The 22,104-nt window shown below is 26.8% G+C and overlaps 3 protein-coding genes across 5 annotated transcripts in view; 1 reads left to right on the top strand and 2 right to left on the bottom strand.

Moving 5' to 3' along the window:
• LOC126893652 (retinoblastoma-binding protein 5 homolog) overlaps positions 1 to 22,104 on the bottom strand; it is a 71,721-nt gene that overhangs the window by 32,513 nt on the left and 17,104 nt on the right. The window lies entirely within an intron of this gene.
• LOC126893645 (uncharacterized) overlaps positions 1 to 22,104 on the bottom strand; it is a 28,225-nt gene that overhangs the window by 2,453 nt on the left and 3,668 nt on the right. The window contains exons 3-10 of the mRNA XM_050664045.1: positions 16,519 to 16,667; positions 14,618 to 14,863; positions 14,320 to 14,517; positions 14,089 to 14,260; positions 13,591 to 13,613; positions 3,654 to 3,762; positions 3,362 to 3,507; positions 2,132 to 2,377 (exon numbers count right to left, since the gene is read on the bottom strand). Coding sequence (XP_050520002.1) covers positions 2,132 to 2,377; positions 3,362 to 3,507; positions 3,654 to 3,762; positions 13,591 to 13,613; positions 14,089 to 14,260; positions 14,320 to 14,517; positions 14,618 to 14,863; positions 16,519 to 16,667 — 1,289 coding nt within the window. The remainder of the gene's footprint in view (positions 1 to 2,131; positions 2,378 to 3,361; positions 3,508 to 3,653; positions 3,763 to 13,590; positions 13,614 to 14,088; positions 14,261 to 14,319; positions 14,518 to 14,617; positions 14,864 to 16,518; positions 16,668 to 22,104) is intronic.
• Positions 4,926 to 21,097, top strand: LOC126893663 (uncharacterized). Of its 3 annotated transcripts, none has more exons than XM_050664073.1 (4): positions 4,926 to 5,204; positions 19,968 to 20,485; positions 20,798 to 20,919; positions 20,986 to 21,097. In XM_050664073.1, the coding sequence occupies exons 2-4, from the start codon at positions 20,108 to 20,110 to the stop codon at positions 21,074 to 21,076; spliced, it is 591 nt and encodes a 196-aa protein (XP_050520030.1). In that variant the 5' UTR covers positions 4,926 to 5,204; positions 19,968 to 20,107; the 3' UTR covers positions 21,077 to 21,097. The 3 variants fall into 3 exon arrangements, with proteins under 3 accessions (XP_050520030.1, XP_050520031.1, XP_050520029.1); XM_050664074.1 differs by lacking the exon at positions 4,926 to 5,204 and adding an exon at positions 8,337 to 8,362; XM_050664072.1 differs by lacking the exon at positions 4,926 to 5,204 and having other exon boundaries at positions 19,885 to 20,485.

Here is a 22,104-nt window from a genome sequence, read left to right as displayed (position 1 = left end):
GTGGATGTAGAAAGGAACTTAATTTCAGTAAGAATTTATTATACAACAGAATTTTTTAAAGCCAAACAACAACAAATTTCTAACGACCATTGACTTGATGACGAATACTATTAGGTATTTATATACAATAACTTTTTTATTTGCTATTAGCAAATTAGAAATTATAACCTATAATTTAATATAATATTTATTGTATATTTATATTAAAAATAAATATACAATTTTAATAATACATATATATCCTATTTTATATTCACCTATTGCGACTTTTTGTGTGATTTGTATCATTCAAACAGGTTTTTAATATATACTTCTGTATATAAAAGCAGACGATATTTAATAGTGGTGAAATTGTTAGTTTTCAATTATGCGGAAACTTAAACGACAATGCAATTATCTAAACTATAAATTTTCATTTACTTCATGGAACTTTAGCTTTGTAATTAAAAAAAATATATATATTTAACCATTTGGCACTTATTTTTGAATATGTTTTTTTCTTCCATTACATGACAGCACAGTTGATTATCGTTTTTATATTAATAGAATTTCGAAAAACGTATCAAAGATTTAATCATAATCCGTTATAATTGAAAAGGAATAAACCATTTGCTTAAAAGATGTGAAGCTTTTAATTGAACATTAATGATGTAACTTTATATAACATATAGTGTCTGTTCAAAAAGTAAGGAAACATGTCGATTGTTACAAATAATGAGAACAATAGATACCCGTTTCATTACATACTGAACACTGTGTATATGTATATACATTTTACGGAAATTTGTAGAAGAAATTTTTTTATTTTTTTCTACTATCGATGAAATAATTGTAATTTTGGAGTCTGGTGATATCGGTGTTTTTTTTTTTATTCGAAAAAATTATATTACTTAAAGAAGTTCAATGAGTTAAAATATCTATTTCATTACACGAACTAAGTTAAAAGTTATATTAAATTTACTATTTAAGTAAAACTAATAAGTAGACAATATTTTGTCTGTGATGTAAAACCTACAAAAAATTGCACTTGAACGGAAATGACACCAAAAGTAGAGAAATATAAACAACAAAAAAAATGTTGATTTAAAAAATAAAAAATATTCTACATTGAGATAGAAGATTAAATAGATTTTTTTATTGAATTTTTTTATCTCCCTCTCTCAAAATTTTAATTAAATTATAGCTTACAATATTGAATAATGAAAAACTTAACAGAAAATATATGATTAATATTAAATAAACTAAAAACCAATGTCCTATGAAAATGAAAAATTATTGGGCTTTTTTTTTAAAAAATAACTAAAGCATCCATTTCAATAATAAAAACAAGTAGATATTACATTATTTAATGGAAACTTTCAAAAGGATATAAATACTATACAATTAAATACGACTAGAATGAATAGGATAACTAATTTAAGATAGTAAATACATACAGCTTCTGTTTAATAACAACTATCGAAAAATTATTTTTAATAGTAATTAATCGACAAGATTAATTGATTACTTAAAAGTATATCATTAAGTTATGTGCAGGAATAATTTTGCTTTCTTGTTCATTTCAATTATTCATACGTGATGGCTCACACAAATTATTTGTTTCGCATGATTTATCATCACTTTGACTGCAGTTAAAGCTTGTTAAGCATTATATATAAATATTTACCGATGCGTAGCACATTGTACATATTTACGATGACATTAATTGTTCATAAAATCTTAAGTACGTTTACCACAGTTAATATTATATATGAAATGAATAGCGATAAATGATATGTAACAAGTTTCTATGCTTTTTCATTAAAAAAAAAATAATTCACGAGTGAATCAAAACTTGTTAGATAAATGTGTAAATTTTGAATCAAACATTTGTTTCATGTACCTACAGAAAAAAATATTTTACATCGTTACACAAACACGTGCTAATGATGTATAAATAATAGAACTATTCTTATACTTAATCACAAATATGATTTAGAATTTAATTTATTTTTTGGTTTTGAAGTATTTTCTTGTACATGCCATTGACATGTAACTCAAAGAAATTGTGTAAACTAAACCTGCGATTGTAGCCCAAGAGTGAATTATGCATAATTATTTTAGTGATTAAAATTTAAATATGAGAACAAACCTATGATTTTATGCTGTTTGTGAGTCAAATGGTTGCTCATCATGCCGCATATGTGAGCGCCCAAACTGTGTCCGACGCATTGTATATCGTATGCGGAAGCTCCAGAATAAGTGAGATGAGCGTAAAACTGAGCGCTGCACTGGGCGACTAACCTCGTGTTGCTCAGTGAAGAGAGGTAGCAAGGAAAGAAGGTCAGCGGTTCCCAGTCGATCAGAAAAACATTGTGGTCTTTTCTCCTTAGAAACGCTACACATGAAATCAGAGTAAATACAAAAGTTCATAATGATTTACTATTCAAAGTTCATAATCACTGTATGTTATAAACGATTATATGTATTCTTAATAGATTTCAAAAGTCAATTTCCCCTTGTTCTTACTTTTACTTGAGACACTGAAGACATTTTAACAATCGCGAAAGTCTACCAACTTAACAGAATCAACCGGACAAAGAGTGTGTTGTTTGTCACGTTGAACGTGGACAGTGTAGTATCTGCTACGATTTTACGAATAGTACGCAAATCACAGAAAGAAAACAACGCGCACGAACAGACATAGCTGACGGTGAAACTCAACTAAAGTGCAGCTCACAAATAAATGTATTATATTAAAAAATAAATATAATATATTAAAAATACATTTTTAGTAGAAAATAAAATTTACGAATTATAATAAGTCAAGAGAGCTCAGAAAAACGTGCTTAAACTTTTGTTTTATACATTTCGAGTGACTACTATAGATAAAATGTTACATGATATCGAAATAACATAAAGTAGAAGGAAAGTTTTCTCTTCGAATGGTATATAATTATAAAACCATTGGAGTATACAACTACTATAACAAAAGTTATTAAAAAAATTAGTAAAATAATTGTCGTAATTTAGATCTATAATATTTTCTTCAGAAACACTGTTCGGGAATACTATTAATTCTATTATATTTGGTCTCGTAGAAAGTGAGATTAACTTAATCGTTTAATTATATAGAAAAAACACTAGACAAAATATTAACGGTTTGCAATAAGTATAAGATTTTATTTTCAGTTAATTTGCCGTTTTAGGTCAAATGTAACATAAAATTCAAATTAGTAAAAATAATGTTATTATTAACATACGAGTTTTTCGAACCGTTATCAAAATATTTATTAAATTATATTCTTTTTAAAGATTTCGGTGATACTGAAATATTAAGTACAAGTAATTACAGACATTATCATAGTTTATGTTTACTAACCATCTCTTATTATCGTCATAGGAGTTTTGCTTTCTGTTCCATTAAATCCGTGTATAATAAGGACATTTTTTTTGTTAGGATCCCAACCACTGTATCGAAGTGAATTTTTACTTCTCGGGTCTATTAGTTTTTTCCGTTTTCCGTCACTAAAAACTCATATATTATTATGTGATCCATTGAACTCATTAGATTATGAAAGTAGTAATTGTTTTAAAAGCGCTGATACATCAACCGAGCGCGACAATGATTATAAATTATAAAATATACAAAAAAGTTAAGAGTTTCATTTTACCTATGGTACAAAAAAAATTTGATATCCAAATCTGGACATTGATTTGAACGTTTCATTACACATCGCCAATAATTAATATCAGCTACATTTTGCATTAATCCTATTGAGGCTGAAAAAATAAAAACATATTTATCAATCAAAAACTAAAATAAAATATCCAAGTTATAATTAATCTCATTCGTACAATCCACACTGTTAAAATTTCTAATTCGTCAGTGTAATATTTTTAATATACATAAATGTACACGTTAAATTTACCCATAAGTAGTGTAATTTTGATATAAGGTTCAAAAATTCGTACAGTAATATAACATTTTTATAACTATTTATCAAAAATGTCTCTTGCTTTGTATTTGTTAAAAACTTTCATTACACGTACACCCAGAGAAAAACCTCGATCTATATAATAAATTCATTGTTTAATTTGATAAATATATCATTACTATTGAAACTATGATATATTTATCAATATGATAATTTTTTTTCTTGTCTTGAACAATAATTATTTATAAGAATAATTATTTTGTTCGTATTAATAAAACATTATCATAAACCCTTGATAAAATTTCTCTATTAAAATTGATTGAGGTTTTTCTTTGGGTGTATGCGAAATATCTGACCCATTTTTTTAAGATTTAAAATTACTTGACGCTGAATTATTTTTTATGTCATTGATGAGTGTTAAAGATAATTTATCTTATAACCTCTAAAATAAATTTGTAACTAAAGGTGTAGCTTAAATTAGCAGAGATTTTTTACCAACCATAAATTAGTTAAATAAATTTAATAATTTTGTTAAATTAAAAAATTACGTTTTTACTGCAAAGTTATGATTATTTTCTTATCACGTAGTTGATGATAAAACAAGTAAATAGTTAAGTTTTTCTTCGCAAAAAAAATAATAAATAAATTACACTTGTAATTTTATAATTTTATGCTCTTAGATTGATTAGAAAAGCATAAAATGTAGTTTTTAAACGATTTAATTTTAAAATCATTGAAATATAATATCAAGTAAAACTAATACGTTCAGTAAACGCATGTAGTTATGCGAATCAGAGCGCAACGTCTGTGCAAGTAGTTATCTATTCGTCAGAAGTCAATTGTTTAGAGAACTGTAATTATTGTTTTTTAATCCGATTTTCAAAAAACTTTGTAAACAACGTGAATAGATTTAACTACAACAACAGTAGACTTGTGACATTAACTACATTAAATAGAAGCCTGGCTAGATAATTTTTTTTTATAATGGATACATATCACATCCTCGAATGACTGACTTGAGGCGCCACAGCCTCGAGTCAAAGCCAAGATCAAGATCGTTTGACAGGTTTCTTGTACCAAATGAAAGTAAATACTCATGTTTCTGTAATGACCTTAAATAGCTACTGTTTATCAATTACTTTTCGTTTACACTCCTTTCCGTTATCGCTGTTAATTCATGATCAAACGTATTCATAAACATAAATTTTTACTTATATTGGCTTTAAGTATTTGTTACGTTTAGATATTATTTACAATGTAAACCGCAAAAAGTAAAAATTCAAAGTAGTAAGTATCGATTTTTTAATTTTCTTGTTATATATTAAACTAAAAACGATTAAAAAAAATATATGTATTATTGTATATTTGGTTAGGCAAAAACCACAAGAAATAGAAATGTATTTTTTAGCAGTGTTGTATTGTTTAGTTTTCTCTAAATTTAAGTGACCTGTGAGAATATTTGAAATAGAAATTATAAAACATTATATTTATTATAATTTATTTTGTTATATGATTGTTAGCCCATAAAACAAACAGTTTCTTAAATGAAAATATATTATTACATGGTACACATGTATTTATTAAATATTTACCTCAAAAACGCATTACTAATTTTTAGTTTTACTTTTTTTCATAAGAGAAACAGGTGTTTTTTTATTTATTTGCGTTGACTACATAATTCGTTGTCGAAAAATATAAACACAAGTTCTGACAATGAACTTCGTGATGACCTACGAATAAACACGTTAACCTCTAAGACATGATGTCTAAAGATGACCCATTTCTACAGTGGGTTATTCACACACGACGAATAAAAAGTGAACGTTTCCTGAATTTTGTTGTCTGGTTGAGACAATTTATTACACAGGACGATCTTAGTGAAAACAACTTTTTGCCCCACAGCTAATATAAGCAGTTATTTCTATTTTGCGCGAGTAGAGTGAAATCAAACCGGTCTTAATTATTATATCCGATTTAATAACGGACTTCACAAATATTTTCTTAGAGGTTTCTTCGAAACATACCAAAATTATTCAGACACGTGTTTGAAAAAAATCAATTTCAACTTATTACACTATTATGATTAGTTTTCTTGCGAACTAATAATACTATAATAACTTTAAACAACTCGAAAGGAACAACATTTTTTTTAGTTTTGTAATTCATCAAAATTACAACAATTTTTAAATCATAGAATTTTTCATCAATTCATTGCTTTTCATTATATGTGATTAACATGATTATATTGTATATTATTAATATAATAGTGTATAAAATTGAATAATGTAACGTTTTTTTTTTACTAGGAAAACAGTTATTTTGTAATAATATATTTTTAAACAAACAGATGTTTGTTTGTTTACTGTAACTAATTTATTCGGAGTAAGATTTTATTAAGCTATTAATAATAAATATTTTAAAATGAAATCAAGAATAAAAAAACAATGTAACAGTTTAACTGTAAATGCGTAATCGCGACTATTTGTAATAAAACATTCAATGAGAATACCATAACAATTCTTGGAGGTGAATTTGATTATAAAAATAATTGGTGATAGTGCATTACATTCGATTGCAAAATATTATTATTGTTTTGTACGATTTAGTCTCTTTATTTTCACGGACAAATTATTCTGTCAAATGATATATATAAATATATCTAAATTATGTGTGACTAAGTCGATATGTCTATAACAAATTATGAGTGTAAATAAAATATTGTTCTACAAAATCAAAATAATATTCATAAAAAGTTTTTGGAAATTCATTTATTTCAGTTCCAATTTTAAAAAGTTCATTAAAATATTGATAAAAAAATCTAAGGAGAATCTTAAGTCTACGATAAACAGAAGTGCAAATATGATTTTTATGTCTTCTTGAAAATATTTAAATGACAACCTATTTGACGATTTTAGACTATTAAGTTATTTATATATTTATAAGAATAAATACTTTTTTCAGGATACCAAAACATTTCATGCATAATGAATTATGTTTTGTATCTAACTTAATTTAACAATAACTTGATAGTTCAGAGATATTTTTAGTAATTTGGTACCCAAATACTAGTGTTTTCCGACCTCAAAATATTTTTTTTTATCACTCACTATATATACTCTACTCTTCTATATCACTTATCAGCAAAATATTGATAGATAAAAAGAAAAACATTTTTTTTTTTAAATCATTATGCGCGGTTTTGTTGTCTAAACTTTACTACATCAAAGTATACTTATTATATTGAAAAAAATTAATACAACCCAACCCACGTGAGTATGAATAACCCACATGATACATTGATGTATAAAAACAACGTTATCCAAATTTAGGGACTAATTATCGAGAAGACAATTAAATAATTAATGGATTGACAAAGAAGCTACAAAATTTCAATCAATATTAAAAATAAAAGAACACTATGGAATAATATTTATATAATAATATGATTTGCGATTCTTAAATTGTGCGATTATTAATCATTCTGAAAATTAATAATGTCTAATCAAGTAATTAACATGTACATTTAAATTCGGTGTATACTGTTTTAAAATATTTATGACTCTTCGAGTGTTTTCAAATTGAATGTATACTGTTTTTAATCAAGGACGGTTTGAATTGCCATAAAAAATGGTATAAAATAATAATAAAATTTCACGGTGACTACCTATTTGTTTTGTAACGAATACACACTAATTGCATGCTAATAAAATTACCTAAACTAAAAAGTAAGTGTTATGTTGTAATTCTAATCAAGCTATGCTTACGCCGATAACAATAAATTAATTTTTTCAAGTTTTTTACTTTATGTTCTAAATTGAAAGTTAAAATTATTGAGGCAATTGATTTTGGATAATTAGTAAACATAAATTACTTATATTTGTTATGTTCATGAAAGGTTATACCAGATACAAGAAATATTGATTATTTTTGTAAATATTAATAAAATCAATATTTACAAACATCACAACAAAACCCGATAAGAGAATATTAACTAAAAGTTTAAATCGATTGGCGCGTTTTTAATATTGACTAACGTTAAACTTCCTATGAGTCTTACTAATTCCATACTCAATATTTTTTAAAAAAATCTCAAACGTTATTAACAGTTGAATGTATTAAGAAAAACCATCACCTTAAAATTATAATTTTTATTATATGAATACTTTCATAATTGAAAATAGTACCGAGTATAAGTTACGTTCTAGATAAACTCATCATTGCCTTAAAAAGAAAAGTAATATACAAAGAAAGTACGTTAGTATTAATTTAAAGAATATTAGAATCATCAATGTAATATTCGTATGCATATTTTGTATAATAGTATAAGCTAATGTCGATATAATATTAATGAATTAATTTATAAATTAATGAAATTTAGGCAATTTGTAACAGTTATAAGATTTTTTAGTTTAATGGACATTAAATATGACTATTTTCTTCAAAAGGTGAGTAGAATCAATAAACATGTTTAAATATTTCACAGCACAATATGGTAAACAATACATTTCTTATGTTACGTTGAAACTTTATTGGACTTTTTTCAATTTCATTTTGTTTTAACAGTAATTATGCAATATAATAGACACGTATTGCAAAATATAAATCACATACAATTGTAAACATTTATCATAATTGGTACTTTATATTAATTACTTTTCAATTAATTTACTCAAAAGACATGGTCGATTCAAGTAAAAAAATCTAGATTGTTCGATGTTATATTTTTCAATCATAAAAGTACAATTGTTTACTTATATTTCAGAAAGAAAAATAAACTTATTGAAATATTTGAAATGTCGACGTTGGCATAGAAAATAGATTAACAAACTTTTCATATTTAATAAAAAAAATTTTTTTGTAATTTTTATTAAGAACACTAACGTAACTTTATTAAAAAAAATGAAAATGAAAACCTTTAAAGACATTATACATACTAAGAATACAGAAAAATGATAAGGTCCAAGCATTTTAATAATTAATAAAGATTATCATAATAACTATTTGTATGTATAATTATATTTACCTGGTATGGCAAAAAAGCAAATAAAGAACGTCAATGCGCTTTTTTCTCGAGATATACATCTCATTTTTTATAATTTATTGGTTTACGACTTCAGTCTTATTTTTGAAGGAACATTTAAAAAAAACTCAGAAATATATTAATGTTTAACATAATCATTCCATTGAGAGAAATCATTTTTGCGGAATTAAAAAAAAAACCGAATGTAAACTTAATAAATCATTTTTAATTTATAACACATATTTAAAGAATAAAATTAGAGTTCTTTTGGAGACGAAAGTGTATAGTAAACAACAACTTAATTCATTGAACGATTTTACCAATAAGTTCACTCACAAAGTTTTTTTATTCATACACTTTTAAAAAGTGTACGAGAAGTCCGGTGCGCCTGAATGTCAAACGGTTTGTAAAAGTAAAATAATACTACTGTTATGATCCAGTGTTGCTGAGTCTCAGTTGAGTGGGCTCTTAGTTATCCACCTAAGTCTTGGTCACATACTTTCAATGTTTTTACTTTCCCGTTAACGTTTTACACTAAATACACATAATGTATGTATTTAATAAAAAAATATTTTCATTGTTACTACACAATAATAAAATATAATTCAGTGTAATAATACTTAAAACCTAATAGGTACTATTTTCTAATAAACTATTTGACGAGTAAAATAAGTGTTGCATTTATTCTTACATAAATTATTGAATATTAACTGAAGAATTAAGTTTTAAAGCTAACAATGTATAGTTATAATTTTTTACATGTTGAATATTAAACTTTTATTAAACTAGGTTAACTGATAATTTATCATCCGATACTTTTAGATCTATTACCATAGGTAGACTGTTATACATAGAAGACAAGTCGTTATGAAAATGTTAACATTTAAAGTGTATTACATAAATATAGAATGTTTAAGTGTTTTCCCTGTGGATAGAGAATAAGAATACTTCCACGGCTCCTCTACCAGTGGTAAGAGACCACTAATCAGATTGCGTTAGGACGACAGCCGCCGTAAAATTTTTGTCAAATAATATGAGGTGTCCTGAACAAAAATTAGCCGAATCGCCCCATCTTGGATGTAGGCGGGGACAGCAGTTGAGAGGGAATAAAGTAGTTAAAAACGGAGAAGACCTAAAGAATAAAGTGTTTGATACTAGCTGAACAACTTGTGCGGTAGCTATAGAGTTTGTAAAGACGGTAAAAGAGAGGACGGTGTGGAATATCAAGGGAGCCATAAATGATGTGTGGAATAGATTTTCTAGTCGTGTAAAGAATATTGCAAAGGAGATTGTTGGCGAGAGTAGGAATAGAATACCAGGAAACAAGGAAACCGGGTGGTGGGATGAGGACGTTCAAAAAATCATAGAAAGTAAGTAAAAGCAATTCAAAGTATGGCAGAAGAGCAGAAGGAGAGAAGATTGGATGGAGTATAAACGCTTGTGCAAAGAAGCCAAATGTGCAGTAAGTAAGGCGAAGTTTAAAAGGTATGATGAGTTGTATGATAGGCTAAGAACAAAGGAAGGCGAGAAAGAAATCTATAGACTTGCAAAAGTAAGAGAGATAAGGTCTAAAGATTATATAAGGTGTATAAAAAGTGTTGATAAAATGGAACTCTCGAGTGATGATGATGTGAAAAAAAGGTGTAAAGAGTATTTTGAAAAATTACTGAATAAGGAGTACCCAAAAGAGACATTAGAGGATAACTCGTGGAATGAGGGACTGGTAGATTTAATTAGTGAGAAAGAGGTTGTGGCATCAATGAAAAAAAAAATAAAATAGTAGAACCAGATGAAGTGCCAGTAGGAGATGGAAAATATTAGTGAGCCAGTTATGATGTATGGTTCAGAGTGTTGGGCGGTTGATAAGAAAGTAGAACAGAGAATGAGTGTAGTAGAGATGAGAATGCTTAGATGGATGAATGGAGTGACTAGAGAAGATAGGTTAAGGAACGAGCATATAAGAGGGAGTATAGGTGTAGCGTCAATCGTGGATAAGATGAGAGAAAATAGATTTAGATGGTATGGTCATGTTATGAGGAGAGAGGAATTGGAAGCTGTAAGAACAGTTATAGAACTGAATTTTGAAGGAAGAAGAGGTAGAGGAAGACCAAAAGAGATGGAAGGAAGTTATTGAATGCGATATGAGGACAGCTGATCTGAGCGTAGATGACGTAGGAGATCGTGTCAAGTAGAAGTTTAGGATTAGAGTGGCCGACCCCAAGTAGTTGGGATTAAGGCGAGGAAGAAGAAGATGAAAAGAATGTTTAAGTGTGTAAACAACAATTGTAGTTGATCTAATGTAGTTTAAAAAGACACCAGGTTATCAAAACACTGTCAAAAAAATGGATAATCTTTGTTTATACTTTGCTATTCTAAATACCCTATTATAATTAGATTTATGGTCAAATTAAAAAAAAATAGTATATCTTAAAGAAGAACGATACTTCAAAAAAGATTCAATCTTAAGTTAAAAATTAAAAAATCAAGCATGCTTAATTTAAAAAAAAAAATCCTGATTACATGCAAGTATACTTAATATTGTTCATATTATCAAATTGTAACTTAAAACTATAATTTATTTTTAAAAATGTTTGGTAGGGAATTTATATCGTTTGTGAGAAAGAAGAGTAATTGTTTCAAATTTCTACAACATATTTTATAGAACATGATTCATAATGTATGTCTAAGCAATATTAGTAAAAAAAGTGAACATATTGATACAAATTACAATATTCTAAAATAAATGCCTTCTTAACTAAAGATCTATAAAGTTTAAATTAATCTTAAATATAATAATCACAATGAAAAAATATTTTATAGAAAAATTCGTATAATAAATTTTATAATTAAATAAATTAAAAAAATCAAGTGTATAAACCAAATACAGGTTTATCTACCCATGTTAACAGACGCCAATACCTTGATAATTAGTTAGTTCCGTTAAAAAACATTAATTGTGTTATTTTTGTTTTCGGAATGAGCAAAATATAACCAATTTAATGTTTCTAACAGTTAAGAGTAGTTATCGGCCATCTAGTAGATATCGGTTGTTTATTGAAAATAACTAACCATTTTTCATTTTCAATGGTATTAAAGTGTAATGGACAATCGTAGCTGAGCAGCAATGCAATATAAATGTCTTCTCACAGGGTACGATGTGACGTGATAAGACTCAGTATAGCTAACCAACCATAGCTTACAATAGCTAGTAATCATCATTAGTGAGTATGATTCGTGTAAATGTAGGTGGCTCTAGCCACACTATTTAAGGTTATTAAGTCACACTTTGTGAGAAGCCGACATTACAATTCGTTCTTGAAAGCTGTTAATATATCAACATATCTGGTACCATTTTATAAATTTAATCTACTTTATTATCCTCCTGTTCATTTGACAATTTAGTTGCCTACACACAACTCCTGACTTAATCTTCTTCTTTTTCCTCGCCTTAATCCCAACTACTCGGGGTCGGCCACCCTAATCCTAAACTTCCGCTTGACACGATCTCCCATGTCATCTACGCTCACATCAGCCGTCCTAATATTGCAATCAATTACATCCCTACATCTCTTTTTTGGTCTTCCTCTACCTCTTCTTCCTTCAACATTCATTTCTATAACTGTTCTTACAGCTTTCGATTTCTCTCTCCTCATAGCATGACCAAACTTAACTCCTAACTTAGTGTATTTATGAAATTATCGATATAATTTAGTCATTTTGACCTAATAGATAAGAAGTATAAATAAATGGATTTCATATCTTACATTTTACTGAAGTACATCAAATTATTTATGTATTTTCGTTGATAACAAGTTAACATAACAACACAAAAATAAACAGTAGCATTAAAAAATACCGAATATACGTATGTTTCGGATACATCCCTCCCAAAATACAGAAATGTTATAATAATAATTCTTCACATGTATCTATAGTTTTTATGTATTACTATGACGTTATACAAATGATTAGATGGTTACACATTGAAGTTGGAGTGACTGAGGTGTTAATCTAAAGGGCACAATGATTTGTTAATTTTTAATTGCACGCAAAATGTACCTTTAGTCCTGTAAACAAATATAATAATAAAAAAATGATAACGGTACTGTTGCAAATTTAATAAAAGGTAAAGTGTTTTATTTTAATGATAATTTTGAAAAATTTTTGTCAAAATTATCTTATAAGAAAACATAAACAATTTGGTTTTGCTTCAGCTGCTTTTATACAAAATAAGAATTTAACTATAAAATTCTAAAAATTAATTTTTATTGTAGATTATTTTATGTTAGATAGATTTTTTCGATAATAAAATAATGAATCGGTGATCTATTTATTATTATATATTACAAGAGGAACTACCATTTACACTTATAACTATAACTAACAACCTGTCAGTAACAATTATCAGTTTCCTAGATTGCTTAAGAAAATAATATATAATTTAAAGGGATAGTAATCATTTTTAGTACTGGAAATTTGTTATCAGATTTTTAATTAATTACGTGATGATTTATGTATTAATAATGAATAGAAACCCGATTTTTAAGTTATTTTAAATTTGATTGATTAAAACATATTTAGAAATTTTTTAAGGGAGGTTAATTAATTTTATTGTAAATTATTTACAATACTGAACAACGTAAATAAACTTACCGAATAAAATTTCCGCTCCATAACTAATTTCAAAAATGTATAAATAAAACAGATTTAGCGTTGATAATACATTTAATGTGAATAGAATCAATAAACGCACCTAATTCAAGACTTCGCTTTCGGATTTATGTCTTGTCAAGTAACAATAAGTACTATTTTGTAACTATTTATTTGTAAATGCAAACCCTGCCATTATTTAAAAAAAAAATAATTCTGCTAGGATAAAAATAGCCTTTAAATTGTTTTATCCTTGGGAAATAATTTGTTAGACATTATTATTACGTTCGAGTATACTCGAACGTAATAAGGTGACTGTTTGTTAATGTAAAAATCATTCGAAACATAAAATACTCTCAAATTATAATATAACCAATAGGAAGTATTCATGTTAAATAACTTATGGCGGTACAAGTAAATATCGAAATTATTTTGAAAACCCGTTGGAGTAAAATTCTTAGAATATATTTTCGCATAGATGTTTAATGATAAATATCTAACCCTTCAGGAGTAAACAGACCCATTGGAACAAGTAATAGTTTTGTTGGCAAGTCTGGCAGGGACAGTCTTGTGCAAAATTGCGTACAAGGAATTCCAAGAAAATTGCGACCTCTGTTGAAAAGCGACGCTGCGTAGTAACAAGTGCTTGCCAAATGACTACATCGGGCCCTTCCTGTAAACAGAGATTTCATTAATTATCTCGCGGAAGCAATAAAAATTTAATACAATTACTGATAATATTTGGCTCGTTTGAACACATGGGCTGAAAGCGACCTCCGTTTACACAAAAATCAACGTCTCCGTTTTGGGGCGTATCTCCATACAAACCAGCATTTGTATGTATTACTTGGACGAACTTTGCATCGTCTCTCGTTAAACGGTATTCGTCGGACGCGAGCATAGCTATGAGGGGTCTAGCTGGATCTAACCCTAGATGATCCAGTATTTTAAAATTATCTTCAGACAATATAACCTATTTTTGCTAACCATCAAACAAATCTTGTTTTTGCTTTTGTCAAAGCAAAATTACCTATTATTTTGTATTGCTTCAACGTCAAATGATTACTCATCATTCCACATATATGGGCTCCCAAACTGTGTCCGACGCAGTGTATGTCGAATGCCGAAGCTCCTGAATAAGTTAGATGAGAATAAAATTGAGCAGCGCACTGACTTACTAAGCGTACGTTACGCAGAGAACCAATATAACATGGATACTTGGTAAGGGGCATCCAATCCACAGTAAATACATTATGATCTCCTAACTTGAGGTATGCTAAATTTAAATAAAGTTCATACTTTTTATAAAATAAAGTGAAACTCTGAGTTGAATGTAGTTTTTTGGCCACTACAAGTGCACATTTAAGTGGATTAACTAGAACATTAATTTTTATCTTCACTAGTTAACTTGCAGTCTAATAAAGAATTTTTTTAATAACAAGACAAAAATAGTTTTTATTTTAAGATTTCTAACGAGGGCGATCCAGAATTTTTTCAAGAGGTACGCAACAATTTTTTAGGATGTCAAAAAACTTTTTGGCAATTTTATCATTTAAAAACCTTAATTTTTTTTTTTTTTTAGTCGACTATACTTTACCTAAAATGCTTTTGTTTAAAATGTTTTTTTGATCTAAAAAAAAATCATCTAAAAATAGGTAACGTTTAAAAAAGAAACGTGTACTGGCACAATCCTTGTTGATTAAAAAGACCGCGAGTACTGTCCAATAGGGTGACCCCCTTAGCTACATGAGAGGTTTTTTTTTTTAATATTTTAAAAGTTATAAATGATTTGGCAGAGAGGGGCGTAAAACTCATAGAAGAGTATAATAATATTTTAACAAAAGACGAAGCACAAAAACAATACCTATTACAGATTGTTACAGAATACCGGCGTTGTTTTCCTAATTGCAATAAAAGCACATTATGCCAAGAATTTAAAAAAAGATAAATTATTTAAAATATGTAGTAAATTTTTTTAGTACGCTTTTTTTTTGTAAATAGTTTCTGGTTGTATATAAATTTGTAAGTTAACATTATTTTAGCTTCAATGTGAAACTGAAACGGTATTAATTTTACTCTGATGAATTTTTTTTAAATTAAAATTTAAAAAACTGTAGGTTTTGAATAACAAATAATAGAAAAAATGTCGAATTAAAAATGTATAGAAAATTAAATTTAAAAAACGGTTAAATGAATTTTTTTTATGTTTTTACAATGAACGATTTATAAATTAACAATTTTAACGGTAAGAATAGAACATATATGTTTTTATTTTTTTAGGGCTAAATAAGAACTTTTCGAAAATTTTTGTATATATACTTTTTATAGAAGAATTATATACCTACAAAAAAGTCCAAATAAACTTTTTCGCAAAAGCTAAAGTTTTTGAGATAGACAGAAAAAACTAAAAAATCACACTTGGGGGGTTATTTTTAACCCCCTTGGGGCACGTCTTAGAGTTGACCAATCGTCTCCAAATTTCGTACAATTTATTTTTCCATGTATTCAAATAATTCTAGGGGGTGGCACTTTATAATTTTTAAATTTTATAAATAAGGGACACCCTACTGTACAAGTACCTCAAGTTATTTTACTCAAGAGCTACAATTTATTATTATAAAATTGAATTAGTTAATAAAAAAAAAAAACTATAAAAAATGTTTACCATTTAAACATTTACAAATTAATATATCATTAATATACTAGTTCATTTATAAACTTCGTCTTTTACATAAACCAAAAACTTCTGAAAATTTGTTACTAAGATTTGATAATACTTAAAATATTTCGTAGATTATTGCCTTTGGCTGTATAATATATTAATATATGATTGCCCTTTTACTACAATAACTACTTAACCGTAACTGGAAATATCAATACGCCCCATAAATATAAAAAAAAAAAATTTAAGTGATGTCAATGATTCATTACCATTTCTGATGAGAGCAATTTGATTTTCATTTTCTGCACCATTAAAACCATGAATGAGTATAACATTCTTTTTGTTTGGGTTCCATCCACTGTAAAGCAAAGATCTTTTACTTCTCATGTCTACTTGAAATCTCCGTTTTATACGACCACTTAATAATAAAAAAATATAATGAATAAATAATAAAAAAAAAAAATAGTAATAATAACTTGAATTGTTTATCAATCATAACAATATTATGTCTATAAATCTTAGAAATTATTATTGTAATCTTTATTTTTTTTTTAACTTTTACATTATTTAGATATATTTAATATTTATTTTAATGAATAAAAAATTAACTGATGATTGTAGAGATAACTTCCTTCTCAGTTATATAACAAATCAATAAATAACTTTATCACAATTACCTACATGGTATTTTGATTAATATCAGGGCATTTTTAGGAATGATATAAGTCAATAATACGTGGGACTGTAAAACACTCTCTTGCATTAATTTTCCTATTTACTATAGTAGTAAGAAAAACATTAGAAACTCATTAAACAATCATGATATGGCTTTTGTCAAATGTCGTCAAAAAAAAAAAACAATTAAAAAAAAAGTTTTTTTTAATTCTATGTTTGATAATATTTTAATTTATTCTTCAAATGATGTGTTGGTATAGAATGCCTTTAGCAAAGATCTAGTAAACCAGTTGTTACAAACATCGTTGATTATATTACATCGTGTGACAGCTGATCTCCAGCGTCTTGTTTCACTCATCTCTTTGCCCACCCAGCACGGCAAATCGATGATCTCCGTGTCAATTGTCATCCGTGTATAGTTTATCGTCGTGAGTGTCAGTCAGTTAATTGTTTTATGTGTCATCTTTTCTTTTTTGTAGTAAGCGCCTTCGCTTGAATGGTAAATTGTTCGGCCATTGTACGCCGTTATTCTTTTACTTGTTTATCGCACTCTTGTGCTCTAAGTTCTCGTGCCCTTGTACGCCACTAGTGATTGGGCCCTGACCATCACTAAACATCATTATTACCGTAGTCTGTTCTCATCCGCCATTACGTGCCTGGGGATCTACACTCTGACTCGTCATACTCAGATGTTCCACACCATTACCACAAGATCTCATACAGTCCACTCATCACTATCAACGACTTTTTTCTATTCAGCTGAGTTTATATTGTTTTTAATGTTATTTATTGTTTGTTTTAATTGAGATTAACTATTTTGTTTTGTGCCGCTTCGCACGCCATTAGTATTTAACCCAACCCCATAAATGTAAGATACTCTCTGAAGAATTTCTAATATATGTGGTTATTTGTTATTTAATTATTGTCTACTCTCGTTACTTATTGGACGTACAATGAGCCGTCATCCCACAGGTGACCCATTACCGCTTAAATAATAGCGATTTCAACAGGCTTAAGGTAAAACGACATTTTAGTGCGGTGCACAACTGCCGTCCTACGGTCTAGCTGCCTCGTACAAAACAAGTGTATTCTAATTATAATAATAGTAAAATTAAGTTGCTACGCGATACTTAATATTGATACACAAATATAAATTAGTTTGTTGTTTAATTTTTGTTAAGAAAAACTATTTTTTGTGCTTGTATTGAATTACTGATAATCATTAAAAATTTTGTAAGATATATCTTGATACATTCATTTTATTGTATATAACATTATTACGATGAAGGTGAAGAGTTTTTTTCGTCGATTAGCAACATTATTTAAATGCTGTGTTTCGGAGAATAAGAAGCATAATACAAGTGGTAATGTATCTTAGTTAAATCCAGCTCAGATATTTTTTTAACCAATAGTATTGAAATATATACAAAAAAGTATATTGGAAAATGTAAAAAGATAAAAATATACTTAAACATAATAAGTAATTTACTATACTAAAATTTTATGTTACATAAAGGGATGAATAATACATTAAGCAAGAAAAAATAGAACAATATTCTGTGAAATATTATATTTACAATTGTAAATATCGATTAACTATTGCCTAAGACGATTTTATGACTATAGACTTACCAATGAATTATAGGAGATAAGTGCTGTTAATGTTTTAGTAGATGGTTGCATTAATGAGACGATGTATCTAACATTAGTTTGTTTAATACATTGATATCATACTTTCATCTATATTTTACATAAATCAATTTTGTAAATGACACTTTTTGATGTCAGGTTATCATAAAATTACAATTTTTAGTATGCGAGTTGTATTGTAGTCAAAATATTTAGATTTTATAACTTTTAAATTCAAGAAATCACTTTAGGGGTTTATGGAAGTTTATTCTTTTTCAATTTAACCATATATATATATATATGTACATACACGTTTAACGTATCAATGAAATATTTCGTTAATAATTTATTCCAACTTGAAAATTAAAAATAATTCCATTTTTATAGATAAAAGTAACGTCGTAAAAAATGTAACTTATATAAGTTTTTAAAACTAATTGTTCTTTATATGACCAAATATTAAAGATAATAATTGAAATAAAATAAGATCAATATATTTTTATACTAAAGAAATGCTAATAAATATAATAATATAATTGACATAAAAAATGTGATTTAACAAATGTTAAGAAAACTGGCTAGTTAAAACTATTGTTTCACTCATTGTCTGTCATAGTAATGTGAACTCTACGTGAACTTAAAGTTCATGCTCTAAAAATACATCTGTACTTTTAGCTCTGACGAACGACATCGTTTATTTGATCATTTTGAAGCAAGAAACAAACAAGCAACAATATTTGTTGCCCCTCCAATAAAAATAAAAATGTACCTATAAGATGTTATTTATTTTCAAATGGGGTGTCAGAACCCTTATCCTCCCTCTTGGTATCCTTCAAATAGTGTAATGCTGATGTTTTTGGACAGTAACTTAAAAAAGGACTTATAGAATACCTATTTTAAATAATTACTATAGGAATGTTACTAAAAGAAAAAATATTTCGTTTTTGCTGTAAAACTTTGAAAAATATATTATTACTTAATTAATTAACTTTTCAATTACTTAATGTACTTGTTACGATTTTTCATATACAAAAATTATACAAGTTTAAGTGATTAAATTTTCATTAAAATACCATAATTCAATTTTTTAAGTACAACTATTAATATTAATAACACTGTTCTACGTAATATTTTAATTTGAAATCATTATAACCAAGTCCCAATTAGTTTTTTAACATTATGTCAATTCTAGCCTTAGATTTCATTATTTAAGTCTAGTTGCTTAGTAAACATAATAATATATTGAACTATCCCTGTAGTGTCACTATTGTAACAATCAACTCTAAAAAAATACACTTTAGCAATTTTAGTAAGATATTATATTCGTTTTATGAAAAATATACAATTTTGTAATTATTATTTAGACAATAATAATAATAATGAAATTTGAAATATTAATTAGAAATTATGTCAGGTGATGTGCGTCTAGATATTAAACAGATAGAATATACCGCAACGAAAATTAAAGATATCGATATTGAAAATGTAGTGTCAGTAGGTGGTGTGTTTACTGTAAAACAAGAAAGAGATGACAATAAGATTCCTGTGGAAAGTATGGATTTACACGAAGATGCGAATGAACTTTGCTCTTCCAATATTATAACTCAGGATGATCGCCCAAATAATCGTACCGCAGAGCTTCAAGTAGCTTGTATAGAAGGTTTGTTGACACTTAAAAAAGAGAGTAGTGACGATATGATTCCTGTGGAAAGTATGGATTTACACGAAGATGTGAATGAACTTTGCACTTACCATATTATAACCGAAGAAGATCGCCCCAATAATCGTACGCCAGAACTTGAAGTAACAGCTGTTGAAGAAGCAGTGCTAATGGACACGCATAAACACGAAGGTGTTATACGCTATTTTGGAAAAAATAATGAAGCCGGTAGAATTATTTCGAAAAATGGAAAATGTTATAAATTTTATAAGGTAGGCATATTATTTTATTGGCATTTACACGACAGAACCTGCGTTTTAAAAAAAACTAGTCGAGTTTTTTAATACATAAATTAAGGCGGATGGAGTATATGTACACCAAAATAAAAAATCTTAAATTTCTTGTAGTAATTGGGCATTAAACATAAAACAATTCTCTTTTAATTTATATAAAAATAGCGCATTTTTGTTTTCCCCGAAAATAATTTAAAAAATCATGTTTCGCAGTTTTGTCATGAAGTTGATAATATATATTGGTTAATTAAAAAAAATACAAAAAATCCTTTAAAATTGTCTTTATTTTAGAAAGATATTGTTGGTTCTTATAAATATTATAAATCTCCCCAAAAAGCAAAGTTTGTTGTCGACAATTCACAAGCAAATTGGGCAAAAGATGTAGAAATAGTTGGAGACATTTATGGGCAACGGTAATTATTAAATGATTTAACAGTATGAATAATTGAATTAATTTTGTTATTTTTTTGTATATATAGATGCTATTATTGTTTAATGCATGGTCACTATACAGAGGAATGTATTCAATTAGATATTGATTCTTCAAATTTTTATTATCCTTACATTTAAGGTACTAGTACAATCTGCTTGGTTATTCTATTTATTAAATTATTATTCAAATTTAATATTGTACAGATTTTAATGTGTTAAGTAAAAAATACCATTATAATACATCTAAGTACTTTAATTTATTGTTAAAAATGAAGACTTAAAAATATTGTAAATAATATTTTACGTAATTGTTAATCAATAAACAATATAATGTCATAAAAATTATTTTGATTAATTTGTTTAATATAATAAATGTAGTATGCGTATGTTTAAAAATATAATTTCAGAAAGAAATATATTTCATAAAAATTTCCAATGTATACTATGTTTCAACTCATTTTAGAAATGTTTAAATAATTTCTTTATAATAAATTTTTATTTCAATATTTTTGCAATAGTTTTTTCAATTAATTAAAAAAAAAACAGCACAGTGGCGTCACGGCACAGTGGGGAAGTGGCATAGTTGGGTCCAAAATTGGTTTAATCTGACACTAATTAAAATCACTGTCATAAGTAAGGTTTTGATACATCACTATAGATAGTTTTTAATTTTAAGAAATTGGTGAATAATTATAAAAGCAACATTAACTTCTATTTCCTTAATTATATCCAAATCAGTAATTCTTAGATTCAAAAATATAATATATAATTTTTATAATTAATTGTTTTCGAATAATTATTGATTTTGATTTTTAATATGTTAAAAATAATCATTTTTAACCTACTTATTTTTGCTCTTATAAGTTTCTAATAAAAAAAAAATGAATTAATACCATAACTTTTAGCTCAACTTGTAAGTTTGAAATTGGCATCATTATATAGAAAAAAATAGTATTGTTAAGATTAATAAGTAGTCAAGAAATTTTATAATCACTATTTACAATAAATTTATCAGAAAACCTCGATTTTTTTTGCATTTTTATTGTAATAGATTATTTTAATTGAAATCGTAGTAATTATTTCTAATTAACTTTTGGTGTTTAAAAAATTCTACAATTGAAGTATGTAGAACTGAATTAATTTTAATGATTTACTTAAACTAAAAA

Source organism: Daktulosphaira vitifoliae, unplaced genomic scaffold (genome assembly GCF_025091365.1).
Source record: "Daktulosphaira vitifoliae isolate Bord-2020 unplaced genomic scaffold, ASM2509136v1 Scaffold_1, whole genome shotgun sequence".
Classification (NCBI taxonomy): domain Eukaryota; kingdom Metazoa; phylum Arthropoda; class Insecta; order Hemiptera; family Phylloxeridae; genus Daktulosphaira; species Daktulosphaira vitifoliae.
This window is presented reverse-complemented; position numbering and strand designations above follow the sequence as displayed.